This window comes from Papaver somniferum, chromosome 1 (assembly GCF_003573695.1).
Source record: "Papaver somniferum cultivar HN1 chromosome 1, ASM357369v1, whole genome shotgun sequence".
NCBI lineage: Eukaryota > Viridiplantae > Streptophyta > Magnoliopsida > Ranunculales > Papaveraceae > Papaver > Papaver somniferum.
In genome coordinates this window covers 204,600,665-204,627,746 of record NC_039358.1, presented here as the reverse complement: position 1 = coordinate 204,627,746, position 27,082 = coordinate 204,600,665, and the positions used below count along the sequence as shown (strand labels likewise).

Below are 27,082 nucleotides of genomic sequence, written 5' to 3'. Positions count from 1 at the left end.
TTTGCTAACTCCATTAAAATCTCTCAAACTCTCCCACGACTAACCCCCTGTAAATCATTCACTAATCATAACCTAAAATTAATTAAGAGGGTAGATTAGGTATTAAATAAATAACTAGATATGGGGTGACCTAAAATTACTTCTAATGCCTTTACCCAAAATAAAACCATGGTCCCCAAAAAAACCATGGTCCCAAAAAATCGTTCTAATTTAAGATATTTTGTTTTGGGCTTATAGGTGTGCTAGCTGGACAAGTTAGTGGAGCCCAAGCCTGATTCACTGTTTGATGCCTGCATTAACCTTGAAATGGTCCATCAATTTTCTAGAATTATCATCTAACTGACGTCCAGTTTTTGTTCCTCTATTGTACATAATTTCGAAATGCTGGTCTGCGGATTTTGATATCCAAAATTGATGCCTGCATTAACCTTGAAATGGTCCATCAATTTTCTAGAATTAGAGCTTCCATGTAGGAATGGTTGCACTGCATAAATTTTGGATATCAAAATCCGCAGACCAGCATTTCGAAATTATGTACAATAGAGGAACAAAAACTGGACGTCAGTTAGATGATAGGACAAACAGTACCTTTCAATCTAACCGGAGAAGATAATTAAAATGGCTTGTAACATTCTACAAAATCATCTGTTTTGTTAAAAATTGGCCACATCAATCGAATTATGCATTAAACATGATATTCATGAGGCTGGATACTGCTTGGCCGCTTATTTGTTATACTGAAGTTGGAATAGTCACATGTGGTCAGCTTCAACATTGGCAGCTTGCCTTTGCATAACTGTAGAACTTGAGCGCTCAATGCTGCTTGAAGATGATGAGAGTGTAGATTTTGAGTGCTCGTTACTACTCTCAGATCTTAAGTCGTTGGATTCAGCGAACGACGATGAATCCGCAGGAACTGCAGCACTTGTCGTGAGATTTGACTGGTTGCTGAAACTTTGAGAACCCAGCAGAGAACTGGATGGTGCTGGAGGGCCCGTATGTTGAGGCACTTGTTCTCCTGCAGCAAATCGCTGCATAGTTTCCATCATGCTTGGAAGAGACCTCGAGGCAACAGAAAGTAATGCAGAGACCTGCAATTGCAACAGAAAAGGATGCTTTTAGCGCCTGATATTGCGGTGCAATAACTAATAGAAAAACATGAAGAGAATTTGATTAGCATCTGAAAGGTCATGTACTCACCGGGTTATTAATGAACTCTCCAATATCTAGTTGCAGCCATAGAGCTTTTCCTACTAAATATACAACAAAGGAAAGGAGGAGGTAGAGAGGATTCCTATTTCACCAATAGAAGAAAACAATGTTAATTATGAAAAGAACTTGCTACCAAAAAATGAAAGTGACTCCTAAGAGAACTGAAGTTCGGTTATGAAAGAAACAAATGTGGAAGTGAAAGATTACTTGAAAAGGAGCATGATTTCATTGAATCCAAGAATAAGCATGGCAAGAATTGCCCACGGAGGAGGTATCCAGTTGTTACTACTACGCCTATGAGCTTCCTGAAGAAGCACCATGTGATAGGTAAGTAAAAATGTTGCAAAATTTTTATCTGTCCATAACGTAGACAAGTCAATCAAATGTACCTGTGCAGAAACAGCCTGAGCAACGATGTATTCCGTCTCTGCTTTGAACTGTCTCCATAATGACTTACATTGGACTGGTGTGAGAAGTGTGTCCTTTTCTGGAATCTGATCCACATTAACATCAAAAATAAGAATAGACGTGACAACATATAATTATGGATGGCAGTAACTACTAATTACACAGTAGCTGACCTCATCCCAAGAGCTTGTAGCAAGTGGGTCGACAGGAGTGACTTTTCCATCTATAAGAGAAGAATAGAGCAGATTCTCAATCCTATCTGTTTTCTCATCCAAGCGAATGGCAGAAATCACAGATAAAAGCTCGAGGGACTGCAGCACAAAGATGACAGGTTTTAGTAGTAACACACCACAAGTATGTGAACGAGACGGTTTCTGGTGTTAAAAGATTACCGCGGTCAAGGCATTCATCGTTATTTTTCTAATGTTTTCCTTTCCAGTCCAAACCCTTGGAATCGAATCCTTGTCATGACTAAAGAGATTTGAGAACCTGAATTTGTTTCGAAACAGTTGTAATGTTATATATGTAGAGAAAAGAGGAAACGGAAGTTCCAGAGAGTTACAATGGTTACCTATCCTTCATATGAATCAAAACCTTCCCAGCTTCTTCTCTTGCTTTTTTCTCCACCACGTTATTTGCAAAATCCCGTAGATTCTGAACCATTTTATCGAATGTTTCTTGGTCTAACTCGAAGCCGTTAAGAGCAGTGGTAAACTTTGATCGAGCAATCCCCGTCTCACGTTGAACAAGATTTCTTATTAGCGCCCAGGTGTCGCCTCCAGCAGATTCAAACAGATATTCTACTGGTTCAGCAAGTGCTTTCGTAAGTTGATTCTGCAAGTTTAAAAACATAATTCCGTTAAATCCTTTTGGTTATTCATGGCAACTAATTAAAATCAAGAAAACGAAACTCATCAAGGAAACAATAGATAAACCTCATAGTTGGTAATCAGTTCTGAGAACTTTGCACTGCGAACAGATACTGCTTGTTCTTCAATATCACGGCGTAGCTTCACACTGACTTTCGAAGCATCCCAGTCTGCTTGCTTTACAGAAGCATCTAGAAGAACATAAATCAATAGATTAATAGATAGACAGCATGGTGCACTATTTCCACAAATAAGCACATTGGCTTTAGATTGTAACGGTTTATATTTTTTTTCCCGTGATTTTACTAAAGAAAGGTTGAATAGCTAAACCAAATGATATACAAGACCTCTGGAAAGCTAACATATTTAAGCTTTACCTGCACACCCTTGATCAAACTCGAGCATAGAAGACTCAACACAACTGCGGACAGAGGCAGCAAATCCTTCTCCCCTTTTGAGTGGCTGTTCTAGTGCTTTGCCAAAATTATCAAGACATTTGGCTCGTAGATGTCCCAACAGAGTCAGGTAAGCAGGGTGCACAAACTGCAGAACAGAGCAAGCAAAATGAACGGTAGGTGAGACGATTTTTTATTTTTTGATCAGTTAGGGTATGTCAGAAGAATTAACCGACGCATATCAAGTGCAGAGTCTGAGAACAATGAGAAAATTAGGATATTCAAAATCTGGAAGATCTATGCTTACATTCAATGCCTTCGATTCCAGATCCTGTCGCTTTGAGTTCCTTACACTTTCGTCAAAGTAGATGGCCTCCGAATCATATCTGCAGAGAAAAACATAATCAAGCAAGAAACCAAATAACGACCAACCCTAAGTGATTAAGAGGAATAACATATAAATCTGACAATGCAATCAGATATGGCCTTACTGGGAAAGATATGCATCTAAGATAGAGCTGAGTTTTCTTCCAAAGCCTGACACAATGCCAGCTTGAAGCGCTTCATCCAGTCCCAACCAACCCTGGTCACATCAATAAAATTGGATCATGTACAGAACAACCATTTGAAGTAACCCTATAACAATCTAGGAATTTGAAAGTGTAGCTAGATAGATACCTCATCTGAGGTCAAGTGACTGAGCTTTTCATTGGCAATCTCTTCACATCGAAAAGTTGCAACCATTACCTAAACAGAAAAAAGGAAAAATAAGATACAGAATTTAAAACCAAAAATAAACAAGAAAATCGATTCACAGCACAACAGTTTAAAGACCTTATGAGCAGGAAGGTCAAGGTCCTTATTGTCTCGGATAACTTTCCATATCTGCTGTGCACTAAAACTAAATCCTGAAGCAGGGACAACACCCCGTCTATCACCAGCAAGCCCTCCTGGAGCAATAGAGTGGATAAATCTCTTTCTTAACTGCTCAACCTGTATAAAGTAAACAAAGAAGATGACTTGAAGGACTTGGGTGATCCAGATGTTTAGATTATAGATAGGAACACCACTTTCACAGTATCAATTCCAAAGCAAAAAATAAGGGCAAGGACCAGCAATTTGGCCGGAGCATATTGTGAAGTACCTGCTCTTTGAACTGCTCCTCCTTTTCCTCATAACTAGATAGAGCTGTGACCTCCAACTTCAGTCAAAGAGAGTGATTATCAGCCAATTTACACAAAACTTATTTTCTCCGTAAATCCAGACATATAAGAGCAATAGGTTTCTGAAATTGTAAGATATCAAGGTTTAATATGAAACTCACATTAAAAAACTCACTGAGAGGAGTATCCTTGTGCGCCTCGGGCTTGGGAACGCCATCCCATATCTGCAGAAATCATAAAAGTTTTGGTCAGAATCCATACATACCAGTGATGATAGAACTTTAAGAGCAATGTCGAACAGTACAGAAAAAGATTTACCTTCTGAATATCCTCTCTTAAAACAGGTTCCAAATGCTCCATTGGAGTCTACAAGGAGAACGTCAAGCAGTATCAGTTTTCCAAAGCAAACCATAATGTGTCCACATGGAAATTGCAACAATTACTTGTCTGAGAAAAATACCTTTGTTTTATCACGAATGACGAGTAACAAAGTCGTTTTGCGAGGACTAAACAAACGCATCATAACCTACACAAAACCGAAAGCCAATTGTTAACACTGGCTAATCTGTGTCATCCCCACTTAAATCTTCTAATTATTAAATCCTACTTATAGACACAGAGGTACCTGAAAAACTGTTTTTAGAAGAGGTTTATTGGCAGCCTGCTCTCTACCGATATCATGACACCACCTGAAAGAACCAATTATAATAGTCAACGTCAATCCAATAAACCAATTCGACTAGATGGAGCAACTAGAGGACTACATTCCCGAAGCGTAACTTGCAACTCACATGTTAATCAGTACAATGTCTGAAATGGCCAAAGCAAAAAGAGCACTTTGCTTCTCAAATGCTGTATCATCCTGAGTTTAACAAACAAAAAACAATCAGCATAAAAACTTGTCGACAATTATCACGTGGCCTTTACTTAAAAGAATGAAATACAAATGTGATACACCACCTCCCCTCTTTCTCTTCCATCAGTACCCTCCAAATCCATGGCAATCGTGCATGGCTCAATACCTACACACTTTGCTATCCAAATTCCCTTGGTAGTTTGACTCCTGCATTCCATCAAAATCTTCTGATCATGTTCAATTCCATTTGAACAACAAGAAACCAATCAATTTAGCCTTTTAAAAACCTATTGGCACATCTGACTCCACATCCGCACACAAATTTTTTACTCGTGGTGTTCTAGTAAAAAAGCATGCACCACTTACCTTCCTTTAAAAGCATCCATCTCCTTGAAATTGGTACGGAATAGATAGTTCATTAATGTACTCTTCCCTGGTGAGGAACAAAACCAACAAGCTTAGTACATTGTTTTGGTAAATCATCCAGAAATCAATGGGCATAACAACATTCACAATCATAATCATACACAACAAGCTCAGAATCTATCTAATAATGTCGACAATTGAAAAGATTCATGGAATAAGGCGAAAATGTGCAAATTCTGAATGAATTGATGCAGAATGAGTAACGTACCACTGCTTTGAGGACCCATGATGGCAACAACAGCATAAGAAAGACCACATTCAGAAACCTTGGCAGTTTTCATAAAACTCTCAAGTCCTGTCGCATTGAATTCTCCATCTCCATCAATTAGTTGTGTTGAACAACATTCTCCATCCTCCTTATCTCCTTCTTCACCGCCCATACCTCCTGATCTAAAAATCAAAACTACGAAATAATATTAAGATCACAAAAAATTTGATTTAATGAATCAAAATACGGAGAGAAATATGAATACCTTAATTCTTCAGAGAGATGTTTGATTGATTTTGAGATGAAAACTGAATTTTTGATTTGAGGGGTTTCAAATCAGAATGACACACTTGGCCTGCATGGTTACGCGACACTCAGACTCGAGACGTTGCACTTATATATTTTCCTTCTTGGCTAAGAATAAGACTTGTTTTTCTTGCTTGCGCCACGTGGAATCTCCTGGGATGTACACCGGAATGTTCAATAAAATCGAACCGGCGGCAGTTTCTGGCACGGCCACTGTCGGAAAGTTACCCTGGCCAGGGTTAACCTTACCATATCCTTGACCGTAATTAAGTGAATCCGTTGTGTACAAAGTCGTCTTTTACCCATTTTTCTTTGACTATTAAAATCACTCTTGTAGTCGGTCTTCCGAAATCAAATCTCATTTCTGATTTTTCTCCAATAAAACGAACCCTAAAAAAAAAAGAAATCACGATGAGGAGGTTTAAATTTAACGATCTCCCGAAAGAGATGATGTTACAAATTCTAAGTCGATTACCAGTTGAATTCGTTTTAATCTCCAAATTGGTGTGCAGACAATGGAGGGATCTTATTCGTCATCCATCTTTCTATCAAGAGTACTTGGATCATCTTAGTTCTGCTGCTGCTGATGATGATTCTGGTAAGTTGGGTTTCATATTCTTTAGTTATGATCAAGGGATGAAAATTTATTACATAGAGCATGATGAGAATTCACATGAAACACTGTTTAGTGGGATAACAAGGATGAATTTGAACCCTCCGTTTAACGATTGGTCTTGTATTGGTTCACAAAATGGTTTAATTTGCTTCGATTCGAGGTATATGGGTATGTCGAATAAACATCATTCTGGACCTGCTTATGTCTGTAATCCAGTCACTAGAGAATATGTTGTCCTTCTAGATACTGAAGGAGTGTACTTGTGGACTGGGTTTGGTTATAGTTGTGAAACTAATGAGTACAAGGTTGTTAGGAGCTGTTTCGACTCGATAGACCCAAATGTTGGAACTGCTCAAGTATATACTCTTGGCAGTGGTGGTGGATGGAGAAATGTGGCAAAGATCAACAACATGAATAGGAAACACGATAGACAACATGGTGTGTTTGCAAATGGAGCTCTTCATTGGGAAAACGAACACAGGGAATCCATTCTTGCTTTCCATTTGACTGAGGAAAAGTTTAGTGAACTTCCATTACCACCTGCTGGTGTTCCATATATTTCTATTGAACTAGGAGTTTTAGGTGGTTTCTTAAGTGCTACTTATTATCGCGAAGACATTGGGAATGAAATATGGTTATTGAAGAAGAATAAAGAGACTTGTGACTTCAGATGGAGTAAAGAGTTTAGTTTTGACAGTAATATGCAGAAGCCATTGGAGTTTACGAAGAGTCGTAGGCTTCTGTGCTATAAGAATACCAAAGTATATAGTTACGATCTAAAAGCTTCATCTGCCAAAGTTGTTAGTGTTGACAAGTTTATTAATCAAGCAATCCGTCACAAGAATACCTTAGTTTCATTAAGATTATTGGGAGAAAGAGATACAAAAACAATGGAATCCTGTGAAAGAGCAAGTTCTAGGGAGGAGACAGAAAATGGTGGTAAATTGAAGAAGCGCAGAACAATAAGAAATCTCTAGGTAAGTGTAATGATAACAACCCTTATTGAAATTATAAGTACTTTCTGAATCTTTCATTGCTATGTTTATTGTGCATTTTTTCACTTACTTTAGCTAATCTTAATGGAGAATGTAATTCTACCTTTAATAAACTTGTATTCCTGTATTAATTTAAAAAAAATAATGTAGTATGGGCAGGGAAATTTTTGGGAAATAGAGTACAATTAGTCCTAGGCTCCTAGCCTTATAGGAAATCTATTTGATTCTTAATGCTGAGCCAATATCCTTATTACTATATAAGTGTTGTCATTTCGATATTTAGTATGTGATTTTGAGTTGCTGAGTTTGTTAAGTTGAAGGAAAACAGTGCTTTGGACAGGAAAGCAATAGAAAAGTTGTCTTCATTAATGAATTAATGTATCATAAATTCTTGATACTAGCCGGCAGAACCTTGTTACTGTATGCAAAGGGAATGATGTTGTTTAGAGAGAGAGGAAATGTTCCTATCGTCTCACCTCCTTTGTTGATCGATACGTCATTATCACAACATGTCTATGGAGACCTACTTGCCTCAGTAGTTCTACTTTCTAATGGCAACTGCAAGATGAAACTTAGCTTATATAAAGACAACTTTCTTTATTGATGTTTAGAAAATCTCTCAAAACTAAACACAAGCTCTAATATTGCTCATATGATCAACCACAACTTTGGTGATCATATATATATAGAACTATGAATTCCTTTTCCTAGTCCTATTACCTTATTACATGTCTTTCCTTTTCTTAGAACTAGATGACTTCTAATTCCCTTAGCATTACATCAATTTCCTAATCTTTTCCTAACCAGCTTGTTATTGACTTCTATGTTGAAGTTTAACCAACACTTTCTCCATGGTGTGGTCCTTGACATTTTTCTTAGGTGTTAGCATTAGACCCCCATGATATATTCCCTAGGTACTTCATTGTGTGTTTTTTTGTACCTTCAGTAAACCCTAACCTTCTATATAATGACCTAATTAAACCCATCAGAACACACTCCTCAATCGTCAACAACATCAGCGATTCAACTTCCAAATCCCACATCGATTTTCAACAGTAAAACCACTTCAAATAATATTTTTACTGGGAAGAAGAAGGTCCAGAAACAGCATCAACATATCTAGAAGCAGATATCAATGAAGCAGATAATAATCTTTTTCCTCTTCTTCTCAATACAGCGGCAGCCATGGAAAAAAAAAATCTCGGGAAAACATGATTTTTATATATTTTGGGTTTGAGAATAATTTTCTTTCAGAATTTGGGTGCGCGCCTGTAGTTTTGGGAGCGTGGGTTTCACAGTAGAAACATCAGGGAGAATGGGTCTCCCTGTAGTTTTCACATGCTCGAATGTATATGTATCAAAGGTGCTTATATTTCCAGAAGCCACTTTTGGAGCCCAGTACCAAATGCAATATTTTTTTGGTAAATCCAAATTGTATTAGTAAATAGCATAATTACAATCATAATTCCAGAAACTTACAACTTAAAGCGAATAAAATATAAAAAGTTACATTTGGATATTCAACCGAAAACAAAAAATTAGGTCGTCCATCGCAACTCAGATCACCTTGTTTTGAAGTGTACATCCTCCCTTCGCTACTAGCCTCCCTGTAAGTATGCTCAAAACGAAGGAACTTATATCTAGCCTCAACTCTGCCTGGCTAACCAAGGATTGGAAGAATCTACTAACGCCATAACTGCACTCAAGGAGTCTGATCGAACACAAACCCTCAGCTTGCCTCATTATTAATTATCCTTTTCTTTATTTTTAACCGATAGAAAAAAAAAACAAAAAAACTTACCCCTTTTTCATTTATGACGAGCAAAACCGGTACCCGAGTCCGGATAGCTAATTATTACTTTTTTCAGTCTCATTTATTTGCACACATGAGATGTCGGTAGTTCCTCACATCAACTACTTGGATTAATAATTTATATCTTATCTTTTGATCCATCTTGGGAATTATAAAAAGGCCATCATCTATGATGTGATTTCATCAACCAAATACAGTCTCATTTCCATTTGGAAGAAGAAGTTTTCCTATCTCTCTTTCAGTACTCTGGGTAATTAAATAAATGTATGCCAGTTCATTTTCTTTTCTGGTGTTTGTGATGCACTTTATTTTTTCCTCTTTTAATTGTTATGGAGATTAATTATGAAGTGTATGCGTCTTTTTTTATAAATGCTTTGTGTTTCAAAAATGATTATACCAAAAAACATTTAACTTTAATTTTTGTGTTTTCTTTGTTCAGGATAGCTAGAACCAAGTGAGGAATCTCATCTCCTGATCTCTTTTTAGCTTAAGGCACCATGAATAATATAGTAAATTTTTGATAGTTCTCATGGTCATCACGCAAGCTTCCAACGCGGCAACGGTACACATCCGTTAGATTCTCGTATTTATGTTGTGCGTAAGTAGTAGATTGATTCCCATGGTCCACGAATATATGATTGTCAAACATAGATATTTCACTTTTAGATTTCACGAAATTTTAATGTGTTCAACCCTATTTGGTATGACATACTCTATAAAAATTTCAATCAAATTGGAATATGATGCACTGTCCAAAACCTAATTTTAATGAAACTGTATGCGTTCAGACAAACCCTAGTTTATAATAGCGTGATAAAACTTAATGTTTTAGAATTCCAACTATTGGATTATGTTGTATGTTTAGTGTGTCTCACATATTTTCCTTCTCGACGCACTGTAAAATTTCATAGAGATCCATGAGAAGTACTCCAAAGTATGTGATATTTCCAGTTGTGTCCATAGATACATTAATTGGAACAATCATACAATGTCATGAATATATTTTTATCTAGCCGTTGGATTCCTCGAAATTTATTTTTTTGGATGAACAGTTAGTTGAATCTTCTGTGAAACTTTTAGCATAATCGGACATGGTCACGATTGCTTTCTAATCACTACATATGGATGATGAAATTTCCAATTTTAGGGTTAACAATATGTTTTCGATTCATATGTTAATAGTTTCATTTGGATATACAATGAACTACATACGCTTATATTCGTTAACCATGACCCCGTAAACCCAATGGTCCGGGCTTTTACCAAAAACTTGACTGGACTTTGACTAAAACCAACTCGACTCGAGTTTGATTTGGACTCAGAAGTACTTAAGCACCACTAAAGGGTCTTTGATGTGAAAGTAATTTGTGTGTATAATGAATATGTTTCATCACGAAACCTTCTAGTTATGACAATGTATCGTTCAAAAGTGAAGGCATGGCTTCTACATTTCTAAGGTGACATATTGACTTCAGATAGTGTAATGCTCTGAAGGAAGTTAATTGAAACATTCATGATATTTTTCCCCAAATTTGAATGTTCGGTGAGATGGATTCTACTTGTTAGACTATAAAAGAGTCAATAAGTTGTGACGGACCGGAAAATCACGCCTGGTCGTGCAAGCCAGGACTCCCCCGATGCGTCATGATGAAGCTACAGTCTGGGCCGTAATGCACGTCCATCTGCCCTTACAAGCATGCTCGTGGAGTATGATGCAGCTAACTTAGCTTCTACACCGTTCCAAATTCACCCTTGTCCTCTAAAGGGTGTAAGACCATAACGCCAATGTATTCTTGCATGCGTAGGAAGTTCATCACTGAATTTCCTATCTAGCTGAGTAACCGTCATACTGCCGAGTCTTGTCCAGGCATCAGCCTTGGACTTAGGCGTAGGCCGCTCCAAACCTTTGTCACTCCCTACCTTAACTCACTTACCAACTCTACGTAGCTTTATAGGAAGTATGAGCATCCACGTGTTGGCATGCAACTAAGCCTTATCAAACTTGGCCACAATCAACTCTTGCATCGAGCTACCGAGCTATGATATGAGGGGGCAACGTGCTGGACCGGCAATGCTGCAACACATTTCGGATGCCTACGTACCCTTCCATGTTCTAAAGGGATCAAGTACATATCGTAGTTCATCCGTGAAGGGACCGCAACACAAGCTAACGCATATTGCAAGGTCGTAGCCAAGAAATAGTGACTATGGCCTAGTTCGTGTAGTTCGTTCCGTCAAAAATGCATAAGGGCATGCGTCATCGGGTCCTCGACATGGCATGGCAATGCCCATTCTAACATGCTCTGTTGGCAAGGCCACACGGCTACAAATGAGGCTTTAGGATCATCTGCATCGTCCCGGCTAAGCTATGAAGCTTACTTGGTGCATGGTCCGTACATGCACCTTCAACCTACTACCCCTCCCTATATGTATTAACTTGACAATTTTAGAACTTAGGTTAGGGAAGAAAATTTGATTCACCAAGTCCCACTTTTGAGGTGGTTGCTTTACTATTCATGGCCATTGCCATGTTTCCCTGAATGTCCGGCCATGATGGCTGAGCATTCAGTTCTGGCTCACATGTCAATTCCAATGTTCGGCCATGATGGCTGAGCATTTCCTGAGTTAGGTCCAGTGAAGGGTCGTGATTGATGTATTTCTCGGCTTTGGCCCATAGGCCACTCCAATGTCCAGTCGTGATGGTTGTACACTGTCAACCTGATATCCAGCCGTGATGGATGTACATTTCCATGGCCAGCCTTCTTTGGATTTTACACACGGTAAAGCAACATTGACACTAGGTTAATGACCTGCGTAATGCGCCTTTTTGGCGTCGGTTTGTCCTAGGCCTCTTTTAACACAACATAAGCTTTGGATGAAGCTTCATGTAAAGCCACATCTTTCAGCATGCGACGTGCTAAAAACGCGGGGGGTACAATATTAACCCTTTTAAAGAATTTCGTCCACGAAATTCGAAAAAAAAACTATTGTGGACAAACTCTTTGGTTTGGATTCCTGAGAAAAAGTTTCATAAACGCACATCATTGGCCAGTTGCCAACATGTAAGGATGATCGATTACATTGTCTACCCACCATCCCAGACGGTCTTCCGGATTTCCACTCGTAAGTGAGGTGCCACTTAGGCCAGGCAAACTCACAGTACTTAAACAAGCTCAATTCGATTCACAAAGTAACTGGTATAGCATTTACAAACTATTTCCGCGCAAAAGTTGGCCTACTCTCCAACTTTAAGTTTCCATTAAAAAAAGTACTCGCTTGACGAGTCCATTACTCACAGCCCTTAGAGTTTTATCGAAACTTGTTCTGATACCAACTGTGACGGACAGGAAAATCACGCTTGGTCGCGCCTTGGCGCGCAGGCCATGACTCCCCTGATGTTCCATGATGAAGCTACAGTTCGGGCCTTAAAGCAAGGCGGCATGTCCATCTTCCCTTGCAAGCATGCTCGTGGAGTATGATGCAGCTAACTTAGCTTACCCTTGTCCGATAAAGGGTGTAAGGCCATAAGGCCAATACATTCTTGCATGCCTAGGAATTTCATCAGTGAATTTCCTATCTTGCCGAGTAACCGTCATACTGACGAGTCTTTTCCAGGTATCATCCTTGGACTTAGACGTAGGCCGCTCCAAAACTTTGTCATTCCCCACCTTAACTCGCTTACCAACTCTATGTAGCTTGATAGGAAGTATGAGCATCCACTTGTTGGCATTCAACTAAGCCTCATCAAGCTTGGCCACAATCATCACTTGCATCGAGCTACCAAGCTTAGATGATATGAGGGGACAACGTGCTGGACCGACAATGATGCAACTCATTGCGGCTGCCTACGTACCCTTCCCTACTCTAAACGAATCAAACACAGATCTTAGTTCCTAGTCCGTGTCGGCCGTTCCGTCAAAAATGCATAAGGTCATGCATCATCAGGTCCTCGACATGGCATGGTAGTGCTCATACTTAACGTTCTTCGTTGGCAAGGACACACAACTATAAATGAGGCCTTATAGCATCGTCTGCACCGTTCCGTCTAAGCTATAAAACTTACTTGGTGCATGGTCCGTACATGCACCTTCAACCTACTACCCATCCCAATATATGTTAACTTGAAATTTTCAGAAGTTAGGTTAGGGGAGCAAATATCATTCACCAAATACCACTTTTGAGGTGCTTGCTTAACTATTCATGGTCGTTGCCATGTTTCCTTGAATGTCCGTCCATGATTGTTGAGCATTCAGTTCTGTCTCACATGCAAGTTCCAGTGTTCGGCCCTGATGGCTGAGCATTTCAGTGAAGGGCCGTGATGGATGTATTTCCCGGATTTGGACCACAGGCCACTCCAATGTCCGGCCGTGATGGTTGTACATTGATAATGCCAACTCCGATATCCATCCGTGATGGATGTACACTATCAACCTGATATCCAGCGGTGATGGTAGCTTACTTCATGCATGGTCCGTACATTCCCCTTCAACCTACTACCCCTCCCTATATATGTTAACTTGACATTTTTAGAAATTAGGTTAGGGGATCAAATATGATTCACCAAGTCCCACTTTTGAGGTGGTTGCTTCACTATTCATGGTCGTTGCCATGTTTACCTGAATGTCCGTCCACGATGCCTGAGCATTCAGTTCTGGCTCACATGCCAATTCCAGGGTTCGGACATGATGGTTGAGCATTTTCTGAGCCATGTCCAGTGAAGGGAATTGATGGATGTATTTCCCGGCTTTGGACCATAAGTCACTCCAATGTCCAGCCGTGATGGTTGTACATTGCTAATGCCAACTTCGATATCCAGCCGTGATGATTGTAAACCTTCAACCCAATATCCATCAGTGATGGCTGTACATCAATGCAAGCCTGCTTTGGCTTGTTACACACGGTAACGCAACATTGACACTAGGACAATGACCTGCGTAATGCACCATTTTTGCGTCGGTTTTGCCTAGGCCTCTTTTAACGCAACATAAGCTTTGGATGAATCTTCATCCATAGCGCATCTTTCAGCATGCACCATTATAAAAACACGGGGTGTTACATAAGATCAACAAAGATATATTGTAAATTAACACGTCTTAAGAAAAATCTTTCCATTTTAATTGTTTCTACTTCATTTGTTATACTATAAAGAACCAATGTAGGTTGAAGTACGATGGAAATAGATTCACGATCTTTACTAAGATATTCAATCTCAAGTATGTCGTTGGGAGGAATTTGAGATTCCGTTAAACAATAATGTTTACATTGGGATAAATAAATTTCTCAACTTAAGGTTATTGTGGCAAGTATAAATATGAAAAGAACCTCAAAGGAGAGAGGATTATCGAAATCGTTCCATCGTCCTTCTCGGTTGGAACTAAGTAGCTCCGGGAGTCTGCTTGATCTCAACTATACAAAGTTGGTTTTAGATTTTGTATAACAGATCAATTCTGAGAGTATTCAATTTTGGACTAGGTCCCGGGATTTTTCTGCACTTACGATTGGCCTTGTTAACAAAACCTTGTTGTGTCATTTAATATATTTTCCGCATTATAATTAAGTAAATTACACATGCTTTAACTCCGCAATACTTGATAGTGATCCTCTAGAGTTTGGTGATTTCCAAACCTATTATCAAGTAACAAACTTTGTTATTGTATTATCTCGATCTTGTATCCATAGTCAATCACACAAGTTATCTTGTTGTTGTATTCTTTCGATCTCGTATCCATAAACGATCACACGAAGTGTGAAGCGAATTGTCGTATTGTCTCGACTTTGTCCATAGACGATCATATTCAATAGAGGACTTATAGGTTGAAATAAAAATTTTAGAACGCTAAAGTGTTTATGGCAGGGATCCGTTGGGTGCAAGTTTTAAAAAAATCTAGCTATGTTGGGAATTTGTTGCAATTAGCAAGGAAAGCTGACCATTACTGATGATAATGTCATCTAGAAAAGTAATTTCATTTGCAAGGAAATTCTAGTGTTTTCGATTCTGCTGCAAGTTCCATCAACCCAAGTCTTCACATTGAAGTTATGTAAAATCGTGCTGAACCCTGAGACAACGCGTATGTTCTATGATGAATTTTTAGAGAATCTTGATGTTGTCGTTAATGCGCTTGATAATGTTAATGCTCAAAGATGCTTATATTTCCAGAAAACCACTTTTGAAATCTTGAACTCTTGGTGCCAAAAATCAATGGGACTGGGAACAAATGGTTAATCCTCACTTTATTTTATTACCGCTTTGGAGAAACATCAAGGGCTAGCTGACCAAACTCAGTAGACCTGGCCCCGGGCCGGTCCAGCCCATAACATTATAGGACAAACCAGTGAATATGAAACAAAGTTGAGGGCAATTATGGTATCATAATTTCTCTTCCATAATCTAATTAAAAATTAACCGGTGCTCCCGAGGTTTTGTTTTCCTAGCGAGGCAGTGAGACTGTGAGAGAGCTCTGAGAAGGAAGTCATGGAGGAGGACGTGGAGGGCGACGGAGGACGCGGCGGCGATGACATCAAAGCTCCTGCTAGAAAAGGAGGGACAAGTTATCGTAAGTTGTTCCCCAATTTGTTTTACCCTAATTTTCATTTACAATTTAGATTTGCCGGCACTCCAAAAATCTTCATAATTTGCTCGCCTTAAATTGCCGTCTTTGTAGGGTTTTAAGTACAGGACAGATTTATGTATTAGAATAATAATCATTCTGGTTTTGTTAGTTTCTTGATTTAGCTCAAAATGGAATAGTGAGTGACTAGAAAAATCTGGTATTAGTTTATGGACGATATCATCAATTAGACCGGATTCCAATATGTTGATGTGAGTGTTTTAATGATTCCGTGGGGTGCAAACTACTCCAGGTACATACCCTCTCGAACCGTCACTATTGACTTTAGAAATGAAGATGTGGGTAATGCTTTTAGTTGTTAATAGCCTCATATTAGTTTTATAATCTTGGCTGGATTAATGCGAATCTGCCATGATGTGTTTTTGTTTGAAATTGGATTATTTAGTGTTTGCATAATAATTTTAGTTCTCGAAACTTGAACATAGAACCACTTGTACTTGTAAGTAGAGCAAAATGGTGTTGTGTTGATTTTTGTAGGATTGTTTGACTTTGGAGTGAGCTAGTTATTATGGGTATTGCTGTTTAGTTGTTTATATTAGTAGTATGGACATTGTTGCAAGGCCGGATGTGAGAAATAATTTAATGTGTGTTGGTGTAATCGGGGTTGAATAACAACGGGAGTGAATCAATAAAATATTGTTGATGGGGATATTATATTATATCTATCATAAGATTTAACTAATTCGGCTAGCATTGGAAGCTTCTCTTTCGGAAGGAGAGCGTTGGGATGGATAAGCTTCACTCTTAAGTAAAACCATAGCAAAAGACAAATTTATAGAATTCATTTGTGAGTACTTTGTAAAATAATCTGTACTTATGTGATGGTATCGTGGAAATTTACATATCTGTTTTTGAAGATTGTGATTGGGCGATAAATAAGAGTACTCAATTTCTTAGATTTAAACAATGAAGTTGGGGCTTTGTTGTTTCAAGATTTCTGGATGTTGGAATTTTTAAATTTAAGTGAGATCGTTGAAAGCAGCTTCTCTTTTTAGGAAGATTAGTACTTCCTGTAGAGTAATGTAGGAAAATCAAGAGTTAGATTGTTTTAATGGAACGATAAAGCTGGTTTATCGCTTAGGCTTCATTCGCCCTCTCTAAATTAGAGTTTAGTTCAGGGCTATTTCCACAGTTCTACCAAATTACCGTACAATGCCAGAATTGCCTAGGAGAAAAAGGGGGAAAGTAAGATGGAGCAAGCTGTATTCTTTCTCCTGTTTGCGACATGGATTTGCAGAAGATGAACCTGTCCAAGAACTTGGTGGTCCCGGATTTTCTCGAATTGTTTTTTGTAACGAGTCTCATCTACACAAGAAGAAACCACACAAATATCCAAAAAATTCTGTATCCACAACCAAGTACAATTTTGTTACTTTTCTTCCCAGAGCCCTTTTTGAGCAGTTTCGGCGAGTTGCCAATTTCTATTTTCTATTGGCTGCGGCATTATCTACAACATCCTTGGCTCCTTTCTCTGCTCCTAGTGTTATTGCTCCCTTAGTGTTTGTTGTAGGAGTTAGCATGCTTAAGGAAGCAATTGAGGATTGGCACAGATTTACCCAGGTGAATTTAAACTAAGATATCTATTTGCTTTTTGCAGCATTGGAATGTTGAGATTAATTTGTTTCTTAATTTGGTTTTGATTTGATTTGTGCATAATGTATTTTGAAGTTCATGTTGTTTTTTATTAACTTTTGTTGAACTTTTAGACCTTTTCACAAGCTTTTCAGAACTTCTAATTTTGATTGCAGTCTATCATTGTGTTTGCTAAAGGTCGATATAATGCTTACTTTGTAGGATCTGGAGGTAAACTCCCGAGTTGTAAACGTGCACGTAGGAGATGGCATATTCATAAATAAACCATGGAAAACACTTGCTGTCGGTGATATTGTTAAAGTTGAGAAAAATGAATACTTTCCGAGTGATCTCCTTTTGTTGGCTTCAAGCTATGAAGATGGTATTTGCTATGTCGAAACTATGAACCTTGATGGAGAAACCAATTTGAAGCTTAAGAGGTCCCTTGAAGCCACACTTAGTCTGGATGAGGACGCTGAGTTCATCAAGTTCCAAGCTACAATACATTGTGAAGACCCAAATCCGAATCTTTATTCTTTTGTTGGAAATTTCAAGTTTGAAGATGAATCATACCCGTTAAGTCCACCTCAGGTGCTTCTAAGAGATTCAAAGCTTCGTAACACTGAGTACATTTATGGGGTGGTTATCTTTACTGGACCTGACACAAAAGTGGTACAAAATTCGACCAGGTCTCCCTTGAAAAGGAGCAAAATAGAGAAAAAGATGGATTATGTAATTTATCTTCTCTTTGCAATGCTTGTTCTAATTTCTCTCTTCACAGCTATCGGGTCAGCTTTGTACACAAAAACAGAAATATCCAAATGGTGGTATCTTCGTGTAGACGAAGATGATTCATTCTTCAACCCATTGAAACCAGCGTTATCGGGTACGTTACAATTCTTAAGGGAACTTATTCTGTATGGTTACTTAATTCCCATATCTCTCTACGTTTCTATTGAGGTTGTCAAAGTATTACAAGTGTTGTTGATCAATAAGGATATACAGATGTATGATACCCTATCATGCAAATCCGTTGAAGCCCGTACTTCTAATCTGAATGAGGAGCTTGGTCAGGTGGAAATAGTACTCTCTGACAAAACAGGAACTCTGACATGTAATCAGATGGAATTTAGAAAATGCTCTATTGCAGGTGTCTCATATGGTGGTGACATAAGTGAAGTTGATTTTGCTGTTTCTAAGCGAATGGATGCGGATCTTGAAAAATACGTCTTTAGTTCGCAGGGGTTTAATTCTTTAAGTCAAAGCCTTGAGAAATTTGAGTTCTCCTGTACTGATTATTCCATTTCAAAAGCTTCTGTACATCGTGATATTATGAAAGATCCAGGTCTGGTAAATACAAAAATGTCTCACCGGGAGAATGCAACCATGGTGAAGGGTTTCAACTTCCAGGATGACCGTCTCATGAACAAAATGTGGATGAGCAGATCACAATTACCTGATGTTATAATGTTCTTCAGGGTCATGGCTTTATGCCACACTGGGATACCTGTTGAAGGTGACAATTCAGAGAATCTGAAGTATGAAGCAGAGTCTCCAGAAGAAGTTTGTTTTCTGATTGCATCCCAGGAGTTCGGATTTCAATTTTGTCAAAGAACTCAGTCTATCATGGTTCTTAAGGAGTTTGATCCATCTAAAAAATTGATTGTGGAGAGGTGAAACTTCATTATATAATCCCTAGCATTTCTGTAGTTTTTTCTGTGAACTTCATAAAAAGCATAAGTATGATTATTTCCATTTAACAGGAAATACAAGCTGTTAAATCTGTTGGAATTCAGCAGTTCTCGTAAGAGAATGTCTGTCATAGTAAGTGATGAAGATGGTCAGGTCTTTCTACTATGCAAAGGTGCAGACAGGTATGTTACTTGTCCCAGGAGTATAGTTCAAGTGTCTTTGTTTCCTTTAACTAGGTAAATAAGTTGGTCTTCATTAATGTAGCATCTACAATCCTAAGTAAATTCTGGTTCTGCCTTATGTTTCAATTATATGCTGAGAGTCCATTAAGCTGCTTCTAACCAGTTCGCCACAGTCAGGTTACAATTCCTTCTTCGTTACATATACACATCCTTGTGACCAGAAACTGCTTCTAAATACCACTTTCTTGTAGGTTCAAGTGTAAAATTTCTCTTACGCTAGTATAATAAACTCACATCTTCATGGCAAGGCATCTCGCATCTGATTCCATGTTCTTTTCATTTGTCAGCAGTACTTGTTTCTTCTCAAATGTATATGCTATAGCAACTAAGTTTCTATTTTTCTTTTTCAGCATTATCTTTGAAAGACTGTCTGATAGTGGAAAGTCATATCGGCAGGCAACAAGTGCACACCTTTCTGATTATGCAGAAGATGGCTTGAGGACTCTGGCGTTTGCATATCGAAGAATTCAACCAGAGGAATATGAAAGCTGGAATACAATTTTTACGAAGGCTAAGACTACTGTAGGTCCTGGAAGGGAAGAATTACTAGAGCGTGCATCAGAAATGATTGAAAAAAATATGATTTTGGTTGGAGCTGTTGCAGTAGAAGACAAACTGCAGAAAGGGGTTAGTTACAAACACACAAGTTTGTGTCAGCTGATGTGTCATGCCACCTCAGTTAATTTAGCCAGATGTGGCCCGCATAAACTGACGAGCATGTACACAATCAGCTGTTTCACTAATATGTTCCTTATAGCTTAACTCATCGTCTCTTCATGGCATTAACATCTAGGTTGATTTCAGGTTCCAGACTGCATAGATAAACTTGCACAGGCAGGGCTGAAGATATGGTTACTGACGGGTGATAAAAGGGAGACTGCCATCAATATCGGGTAAGACTTGCTGGTTCTTACTGTAACTCCCCCTAGCAGTCAGTTATCGAGTTGTGGCTATGTGTTGCAGGTTTATTGTTTGTAACTCCTGGTTCCTCTTTCTACCAGGTTTGCTTGCAGTTTGCTTCGACATGACATGATACAGTTCCATATAAGTTTAAGTAAAAAAAATGAAGCAAGCAACGAAGAGAAGGTGAGCATTGGCTGACACTAATATGTTGAGCTGTTTGAATATTCAACATATAAAGCCCCAAATAAATAAGGATTTTTCTTTGCAAATTTTATGAAAAAGAATGATCTAATCATGATTCAATTTCATTAAATTTAGAAAAATATCAGAAGGCTGTAAATCCAATCTCTCTCTGTTCCGTGAAATATATCACTCTGCATATTTCCGCCTTAGCCTCAGGAGTTACATATTGATGCAACTGTCTATATTGTGTGAGCTAGCTCAACTTTTTTTAACTGTCCAGGCTATGATGGAAGAGATAATGCTTCAAATTCAAACTGCTTACCAACTTACGTTCGAAGAAAGCGATAATGAAATACCATTTGCTCTAGTGATTGATGGGAAAGCCCTTGAGCTTGCTTTGAGAACTGATGTCAAGGATCAATTCTTACGCCTGGCTACAAGCTGTGCCTCTGTTATATGCTGCCGTGTTTCTCCTAAACAAAAAGCTTTGGTAGGCATATTTACGTTATATCGAGGTTTTAAGTTGTTAAGTTTACACTTTCCCATGTCTTTGGATATTGAGCTACTGCTTGATGTTTTTACATTACATTTTAAAAGCACCACCTGACCTTGATGTGATGATTATTATGTTGTCATTTGTCTGGGTTACATTGGTAGGCCTGCTGACTACTAAGAGAGTTTGAATTTGCAGATCACAAAATTAGTAAAGGAATACACTGGTTGGACAACCCTTGCAATTGGAGATGGAGCGAATGACGTTGGTATGATTCAAGCAGCAGATATTGGTGTTGGAATCAGTGGCATGGAAGGAATGCAGGTAAATCATTACAACATGAAATGAAACTCTATGTAATTGCTGATAGCTTTTTCATGAAAGGTGTATTTCGTTGTTATGTGATGGAAATAGTTATAATCCCATTATAATTCTGTTCCTGCTGGTTGCAGGCAGTTATGGCAAGTGATTTCTCTTTGCCCCAGTTTTGTTTTTTGGAGCGATTACTTATAGTGCACGGGCATTGGTGTTATAAGCGAATTTCCAAAATGGTGAATATCCTTTTTTCAAGCTCGATTGACAATAATGTTTATTTTCTTTTCAGGGAGACATACTAATATACATTTTTCTTGTGTTTTGAACGCAGATTCTCTATTTTGTTTATAAAAACCTTACATTGGGTCTCACTCTATTCTATTATGAGTTGTACACAAGCTTCTCAGGAGAGGTTGTCTATAATGATTGGTATATGGTGTTATTCAACGTTGTCTTAACTTCCTTGCCGGTTATAGCTTTGGGGGTCTTTGAACAGGATGTTTCAGCAGACGTTTGCTTACAGGTACAAGCCTCCTGCCATTTATTACAACTTTGAATGGGAGGCACACAATTAGAGTCTTTAGTTGATAGGATGGTTTCTTTATTGGAAGTATTTAAAAAACCTTTTCTGAGTTTTCTCACATGTTTTCATCGAATGTACAGTTTCCAGCAATTTATCGCCAAGGACAAAAGAATATCTATTTTAGCTGGAAAAGGATTATTGGTTGGATATTGAATGGGGTTTTTGCATCTCTTGCCATTTTCACTTTGAACATGTGCTTTCTCTCCCCTTCCGCTTTCCAAGAGAAGGGAAAAGTTGCAGATATTGCTCATATTGGAGCCATTACATTTACGTGCATAATTTGGACAGTCAATTGTCAGATTGCTCTCATCATTTCTCACTTCACGTGGATCCAACATCTTTTCATCTGGGGGAGCATACTATTCTGGTACATTTTCTTGTACGTTTATGGTTTACTTCCTCCAGTATATTCAGAAGGAGGATTCCATATATTTACAGAAGCTCTGGGCACTGCACCCACATATTGGTTGGTCACATTGATTGTTGTTACTGTTTCACTTCTCCCCTACTTTCTCCACATGGTGATTCAACGGTTGTTTTATCCAATGGATGATCATATATTACAAGAAATGAAGCATGAAGAGAAAGATGTTACAGAAAGTGTAATGTGGTTAAGAGAACAGAACAACTCTACACAAGATACCCACATCGGGTTCACAGCTCGAGTGAATGCGAAGATTCGTTTTCTGAAAAGACAATTGCAACAGCATAAGAAGATTGCTGAAACATAAACAATAAACTCATAGGAAAAAATTGTGTATATCAATGAGAAGTGAACCCCATCCTTGGAGGTATGTAGTTATTGATTTTCTTCAGGCTCTTGATCATGTTGAGGTAGATTCCATACAAAGTAAAAAATGCTTATGAATTTGTAAAGTTTATGTACCTTAACTTTGATATTAGCTTTGTCTGAAACCTGGAGGAGGGTGAATCTTCACTGGTATCAATTAAGCAAGTTTAGGTGATCAGTGGTTCCATGGAAGTATAGCAGGTAAAAGCGGGTGTCAGGTAAAGTCATTTGGTGGTAATACCAGTGATCTGAGTTGATAAAAAAAAAATAGCAGGTAGAATGGAAACAAAACTTTGAAATTAGCGTCAGAATCCATGAATAAATTTACCGTTAAAGTCATGGTAAAAATTAACTTCTTAAAAAAAAAAAAAGTCCAAGTTCAAACTAGAGTCAGCTATGACTTTAGGATGCGGTTTGACCAAGCCAACCAGCTTTTCTTTCAGTCAAATTCAAGACGCATTTAACCATATTTTCTCCCATTTTTGAAAGCCCTGCTTACAAAGATCCAGACGAGAAGAATCATCAATGTCTTCGTTGTTAAATCTCCCGGAAGAGGTTCACGACGAGATCTTTCTAAAGTTACCAGGGGAATCCATCTTATCATCTAGGTGTGTATGTAAGTTTCTTTATACTCTTCTTTCTAAACCTAGTTTCATCAAAAATCATGTCAATCGCACTAATCAAAGCAAGGAAAACCCTAAACTCTGGTTTAATCATTTCCCACCACTTAATCCCCCTATAATTTACTCTGTACCTATAGATTATGCTTCAATTTCATCATCGTCACCACATGATGGAGCTGTTCTGATAAATTACCCATCTGAATGTGAGAATTTATATTTTCTTAATTATTTGGGTTCCTGTGATGGCTTAATTTGCTCAAGAATTTTTCGTGCTGCTCGGGAAAGGAATTGTTTTATGGCGACTAATGATATTGTTATTATGAACCCATTAACAAGAGAATATAAGGAATTTACAATGCCCATAGAGGGTTATACCCATGCCTATGGATTTGGTTATGACAGCAACATTGATGACTACAAACTAGTCATAATATCGGGTTCGGAAGGTTGCTTGAAAACTCATGTTTATAGAGTCAAGTCAGACTCATGGAGTAGTATTCAGGGCCCTGTCAATTACTCGTTTCATGGTGGTATTAAAGCTGAGGGTGTGTTTTTCAATGGAGCTCTTCATTGGTTGGGAACTAGAACCACCGAAGAAGCCTGGTCCCAAGTTATAGTCTCTTTTGATGTTAGCAGTGAGACAATGGTGGATATGCCATTACCTGAAAATATTGTGTCGCCTACAGATTATTGGGGAGAAATATATAGAAATATTGGAGTGTTAGGAGACAGCATTTGTGTAGCTTTTATTTGGGATTCAGTTAGGATTGATGTGTGGGTTATGCAGAAATATGGAGTAAAAGAATCTTGGACAAAAAGATTTACCACGCCTAAACTACCATGTCCCTCGCAGGGATTACTATTTTGGAAGCCGCTATGGTGTTTTGACAATGGGGAAATTCTAATAGATGATGATAGCGAGCAATTACATTTGTATGATCCAACAGCTGAAAGAGTTAGATCAGTGGCGGTCTGTAGTATTATAATGGGAAATTGTCGAGTAAGTTACGTGGAGAGCATAAGCTCACTTAACTCTGGCAAGTATATGGAGAAACAGATTGAAGATGGGATCCTGAAAAATATGAGCGACAGCAGTTAAGGTAAAATCATCAAATGTTACGCAATTTTTTCCTTGAAAATATTTTAGTTGTTATGTTAGCTAGTAGGCTCTTTATCTTGCAGACCCTTTCATTTGCCGCTTTGACATGTGATTTGCTTCCCAGTACCTTGAGTTGAGTGTGTATATTATGGAACATTCTGGTGAAATATCTTTCTTGTTCTTAATAAATATCCCAATCACATGCATCTTTTCATTTACAGTTGACTGAAATAATTCAAACTCTAGGAAAAAAAATATTACCTGAAAGGACATGACACTTTAGATTTCATCAACGTGTACTGATAAATTAAAGAGTTTAAAAGTTAATTGTAAAAGAGGATTGAAAGCGCACCCTGTCACTAGAGCCATATTGATCCCCCTGCCATTATTGGTATCTTTTGATGGAATAGCCAGTGGGTGGGTGACTTAGACTTGTGTAGGTTTCCAATGCTGTTTAATTGGAGGCATTGCCATCACTTGAGAGCCTCTAACTCTGACCCCTTTGTCCATTTCAATGTTGTTTTGTGTTTTCGGTTCTCCAATTGCAAGGCCTACCTTTTAAGGGAAATAGAGGTGTTCTACTTTGTACTGGCCACCTAATGCTGAAGCTTATATGGAACTAGCTTTGGATGAACATGTTCTGTCCCAAGTAGTATGACTTAGAAGAACATGCCAGGTACACCTTAGCTTCTGCTTGATGTGACCCACTAATGAGCCTTCAATAGTTTAACTGATTAACTGTGACTCCGGAACCTAAGGAAACCTTCCAGAGGAGTGACTTCTCTTCATTAATTTTTCTCTTGCTATTTCAGTGGAAATTTTTGATTGAATGTATTAGAGAATTTTCAGAGTTCATGCTGAATATCAAAAATTTTCATATACCACTACTTAATGTTCTAAGGTTTTTCATTCTCAGGTATGGTTTTTGATTGTGCTGGATTTTTTTTTTTCCTTTTTCTGTTTGCTCTTTTTTGTAACCTTGTGTGCTTAGTGGTTTTCTTGCTTTAAGATTACAAGTTTAAAATAAAATAACATAAAATGATATGATATGAGCATATCCGCGCTTGCTGTTGCATTATGTGGTACATGTGACTCTGATAGCAAGTTGAATACAACGTATTTGTACCTGTCGTATCTTTAGCATACACTCATACCTGCATATGACTGACTATAAACCTTCAAAATCTAAGAACTCTTGAGTCAGTAAGGTCAGTGTTGCAGTTAGTTAGAATCTCTGTGTACTCGGTTTTATTTATGAAATGCATCATTTCCAATTGTCATTGGGCTCGTTTCTTTTTCTTATTTCGCTAGTTGGTGGGTAACTTAGACTTGTGTGGGTAACTTAGCTTGCTTTGAGAACTGATGTGAAGGATGAATTCTTACGCCTGGATACAAGCTGTGCCTCAGTTATATGCTGCTGTGTTTCTGCTAAACAGAAAGCCTTGGTAGGCAAATTTACTATATATCAAGGGTTCAAGTTGTCAATTTTAAACTTTCACATGTCCTTCGAGATAATATTGAACTACTGCGTAATGTTAAGCATTACTTTTTCAAAGCACCAGCTGCACATTGACGTTGATGTTCTCCTACATACCTAGGTCGACAAAGAGCATCTATTTTAGCTGGAAAAGGATCATCGGATGGATACTGAACGGAGTAAACATTTGCTTTCTCTCCCCTTCCGCTTTCCAAGAGAAGGGAAAAGTTGCGGATATTGCTCATATTGTAGCCATTACATTTACTTGCATAATTTGGACGGTCAATTGTCAGATTGCTCTCATCATTTCTCACTTCACGTGGATCCAACATCTTTTTATCTGGGGCAGCATACTATTCTGGTACATTTTCTTGTACGTTTTTGGTTTACTTCCTCCAGTATATTCAGAAGGAGGATTTCATATATTTACAGAAGCTCTGGGTACTGCACCCACATATTGGTTGGTCACATTGATCATTGTTACTGTTGCACTTCTCCCTTACTTTCTCCACATGGTGATTCAACGGTTATTTTATCCGACGGATGATCATATTTTACAAGAAATGAAGCATGAAGAGAAAGATGTTACAGAAAGCGTAATGTGGTTACGAGAACAGGCCAACTCCACACAGGATACTCACATCGGGTTCACAGCTAGGGTGAATGCGAAGATTCGTTTTCTGAAAAGACAATTGCAACAGCATAAGAAGATTGTTGAAACATAAACTCATCAAAAAAAAAAAAGTGTATACCAATGAGAAGTGAACCCGGTCGCTCGAGGTATGTAGTTATTAATTTTCTTTAGGCTCTTGTTTATGTTTGAGGTTGAATCTATACAAAGTAAAAAATGTTCTATTGTTATGAAATTGTAAATTTCTGGATTTTTTTTTCTACATTGTGCAATTGTTGCAGTCCTGCCCTTGATAGTGTAACACAGTTATGGCCCTCGATAAGCATACCTTGATTTCATTTGTCAAGCAATTGCTATCTCTTTAGTCTCAATCTTTGGCCTGTAGAGTGGGGTAATGTAGCTTATGATTTCTGGTCAATAAAATCTGGTAAGGTGTGTGACCCTTGGCAACACTATGGGCTGCTTTCAGAGCTGAAAACAAGTAGTGAACCATTGGGGCCATTTTGCAAACAATGAATAGAATGAGAAGTTTAGGGAAGGGGCCATGAAGATCTGCTTGGCAGGAGAACAAGTAAAAAAGGGG

At 38.2% G+C, this 27,082-nt stretch overlaps 4 protein-coding genes across 7 annotated transcripts; 3 read left to right on the top strand and 1 right to left on the bottom strand.

The window, feature by feature from the left end:
• Positions 1 to 545: 545 nt before the first annotated feature.
• LOC113313066 (protein ROOT HAIR DEFECTIVE 3-like) lies at positions 546 to 5,924 on the bottom strand. Of its 2 annotated transcripts, none has more exons than XM_026561792.1 (23): positions 5,803 to 5,924; positions 5,538 to 5,719; positions 5,270 to 5,336; positions 5,008 to 5,110; positions 4,839 to 4,909; positions 4,673 to 4,736; positions 4,508 to 4,573; positions 4,366 to 4,413; positions 4,209 to 4,271; positions 4,029 to 4,085; positions 3,719 to 3,877; positions 3,563 to 3,631; positions 3,376 to 3,467; positions 3,192 to 3,270; positions 2,867 to 3,032; positions 2,556 to 2,680; positions 2,192 to 2,454; positions 2,013 to 2,109; positions 1,794 to 1,931; positions 1,602 to 1,706; positions 1,420 to 1,517; positions 1,201 to 1,294; positions 546 to 1,091 (listed from the first exon to the last, which is right to left on the bottom strand). In XM_026561792.1, the coding sequence occupies exons 2-23, from the start codon at positions 5,707 to 5,709 to the stop codon at positions 753 to 755; spliced, it is 2,535 nt and encodes an 844-aa protein (XP_026417577.1). In that variant the 5' UTR covers positions 5,710 to 5,719; positions 5,803 to 5,924; the 3' UTR covers positions 546 to 752. The 2 variants fall into 2 exon arrangements, with proteins under 2 accessions (XP_026417577.1, XP_026417582.1); XM_026561797.1 differs by having other exon boundaries at positions 5,538 to 5,732; positions 5,803 to 5,911.
• Positions 5,925 to 6,254: 330 nt separating this feature from the next.
• On the top strand, positions 6,255 to 7,436 carry LOC113358702 (putative F-box protein At3g16210). The gene has a single exon (XM_026602346.1). The coding sequence runs from the start codon at positions 6,255 to 6,257 to the stop codon at positions 7,434 to 7,436; it is 1,182 nt and encodes a 393-aa protein (XP_026458131.1).
• Positions 7,437 to 15,713: 8,277 nt separating this feature from the next.
• Positions 15,714 to 23,105, top strand: LOC113313033 (phospholipid-transporting ATPase 6-like). 2 transcript variants are annotated; one of them, XM_026561760.1, is made up of 12 exons: positions 15,714 to 15,821; positions 17,395 to 17,456; positions 17,691 to 19,141; positions 19,232 to 19,342; positions 19,753 to 20,029; positions 20,207 to 20,295; positions 20,404 to 20,488; positions 20,769 to 20,978; positions 21,180 to 21,305; positions 21,434 to 21,532; positions 21,628 to 21,819; positions 21,960 to 23,105. In XM_026561760.1, the coding sequence occupies exons 1-12, from the start codon at positions 15,740 to 15,742 to the stop codon at positions 22,608 to 22,610; spliced, it is 3,435 nt and encodes a 1,144-aa protein (XP_026417545.1). In that variant the 5' UTR covers positions 15,714 to 15,739; the 3' UTR covers positions 22,611 to 23,105. The 2 variants fall into 2 exon arrangements, with proteins under 2 accessions (XP_026417545.1, XP_026417550.1); XM_026561765.1 differs by lacking the exon at positions 17,395 to 17,456.
• Positions 23,106 to 23,157: 52 nt separating this feature from the next.
• LOC113313044 (F-box/kelch-repeat protein At3g06240-like) lies at positions 23,158 to 26,779 on the top strand. Of its 2 annotated transcripts, XR_003341716.1 has the most exons (3): positions 23,160 to 24,392; positions 25,703 to 25,836; positions 25,990 to 26,779. XR_003341716.1 is itself a non-coding variant. In XM_026561772.1 (2 exons), exon 1 carries the CDS (start codon positions 23,195 to 23,197, stop codon positions 24,389 to 24,391), a length of 1,197 nt encoding a protein of 398 aa, XP_026417557.1. In that variant the 5' UTR covers positions 23,158 to 23,194; the 3' UTR covers position 24,392; positions 25,990 to 26,779. The 2 variants fall into 2 exon arrangements, 1 of the variants encoding a protein (XP_026417557.1); XM_026561772.1 differs by lacking the exon at positions 25,703 to 25,836 and having other exon boundaries at positions 23,158 to 24,392.
• The last annotated feature ends 303 nt before the right edge of the window (positions 26,780 to 27,082 follow it).

What these genes read in the sequence shown, in the direction of transcription:
- LOC113313066 (XM_026561792.1), bottom strand. Translation starts at nt 5,709, where the DNA reads ATGGGCGGTGAAGAAGGAGATAAGGAGGATGGAGAATGTTGTTCAACA. An exon ending in GTTTGATCAAGGGTGTGCAG is followed by an intron (nt 2,681 to 2,866) that starts GTAAAGCTTAAA and finishes ATGTTCTTCTAG; the next exon opens with ATGCTTCTGTAAAGCAAGCA. An exon ending in CTCAGGCTGTTTCTGCACAG is followed by an intron (nt 1,518 to 1,601) that starts GTACATTTGATT and finishes GTGCTTCTTCAG; the next exon opens with GAAGCTCATAGGCGTAGTAG.
- LOC113358702 (XM_026602346.1), top strand. Translation starts at nt 6,255, where the DNA reads ATGAGGAGGTTTAAATTTAACGATCTCCCGAAAGAGATGATGTTACAA.
- LOC113313033 (XM_026561760.1), top strand. Translation starts at nt 15,740, where the DNA reads ATGGAGGAGGACGTGGAGGGCGACGGAGGACGCGGCGGCGATGACATC. An exon ending in AAGACAAACTGCAGAAAGGG is followed by an intron (nt 20,030 to 20,206) that starts GTTAGTTACAAA and finishes GGTTGATTTCAG; the next exon opens with GTTCCAGACTGCATAGATAA. An exon ending in GAGACTGCCATCAATATCGG is followed by an intron (nt 20,296 to 20,403) that starts GTAAGACTTGCT and finishes TCTTTCTACCAG; the next exon opens with GTTTGCTTGCAGTTTGCTTC.
- LOC113313044 (XM_026561772.1), top strand. Translation starts at nt 23,195, where the DNA reads ATGTCTTCGTTGTTAAATCTCCCGGAAGAGGTTCACGACGAGATCTTT.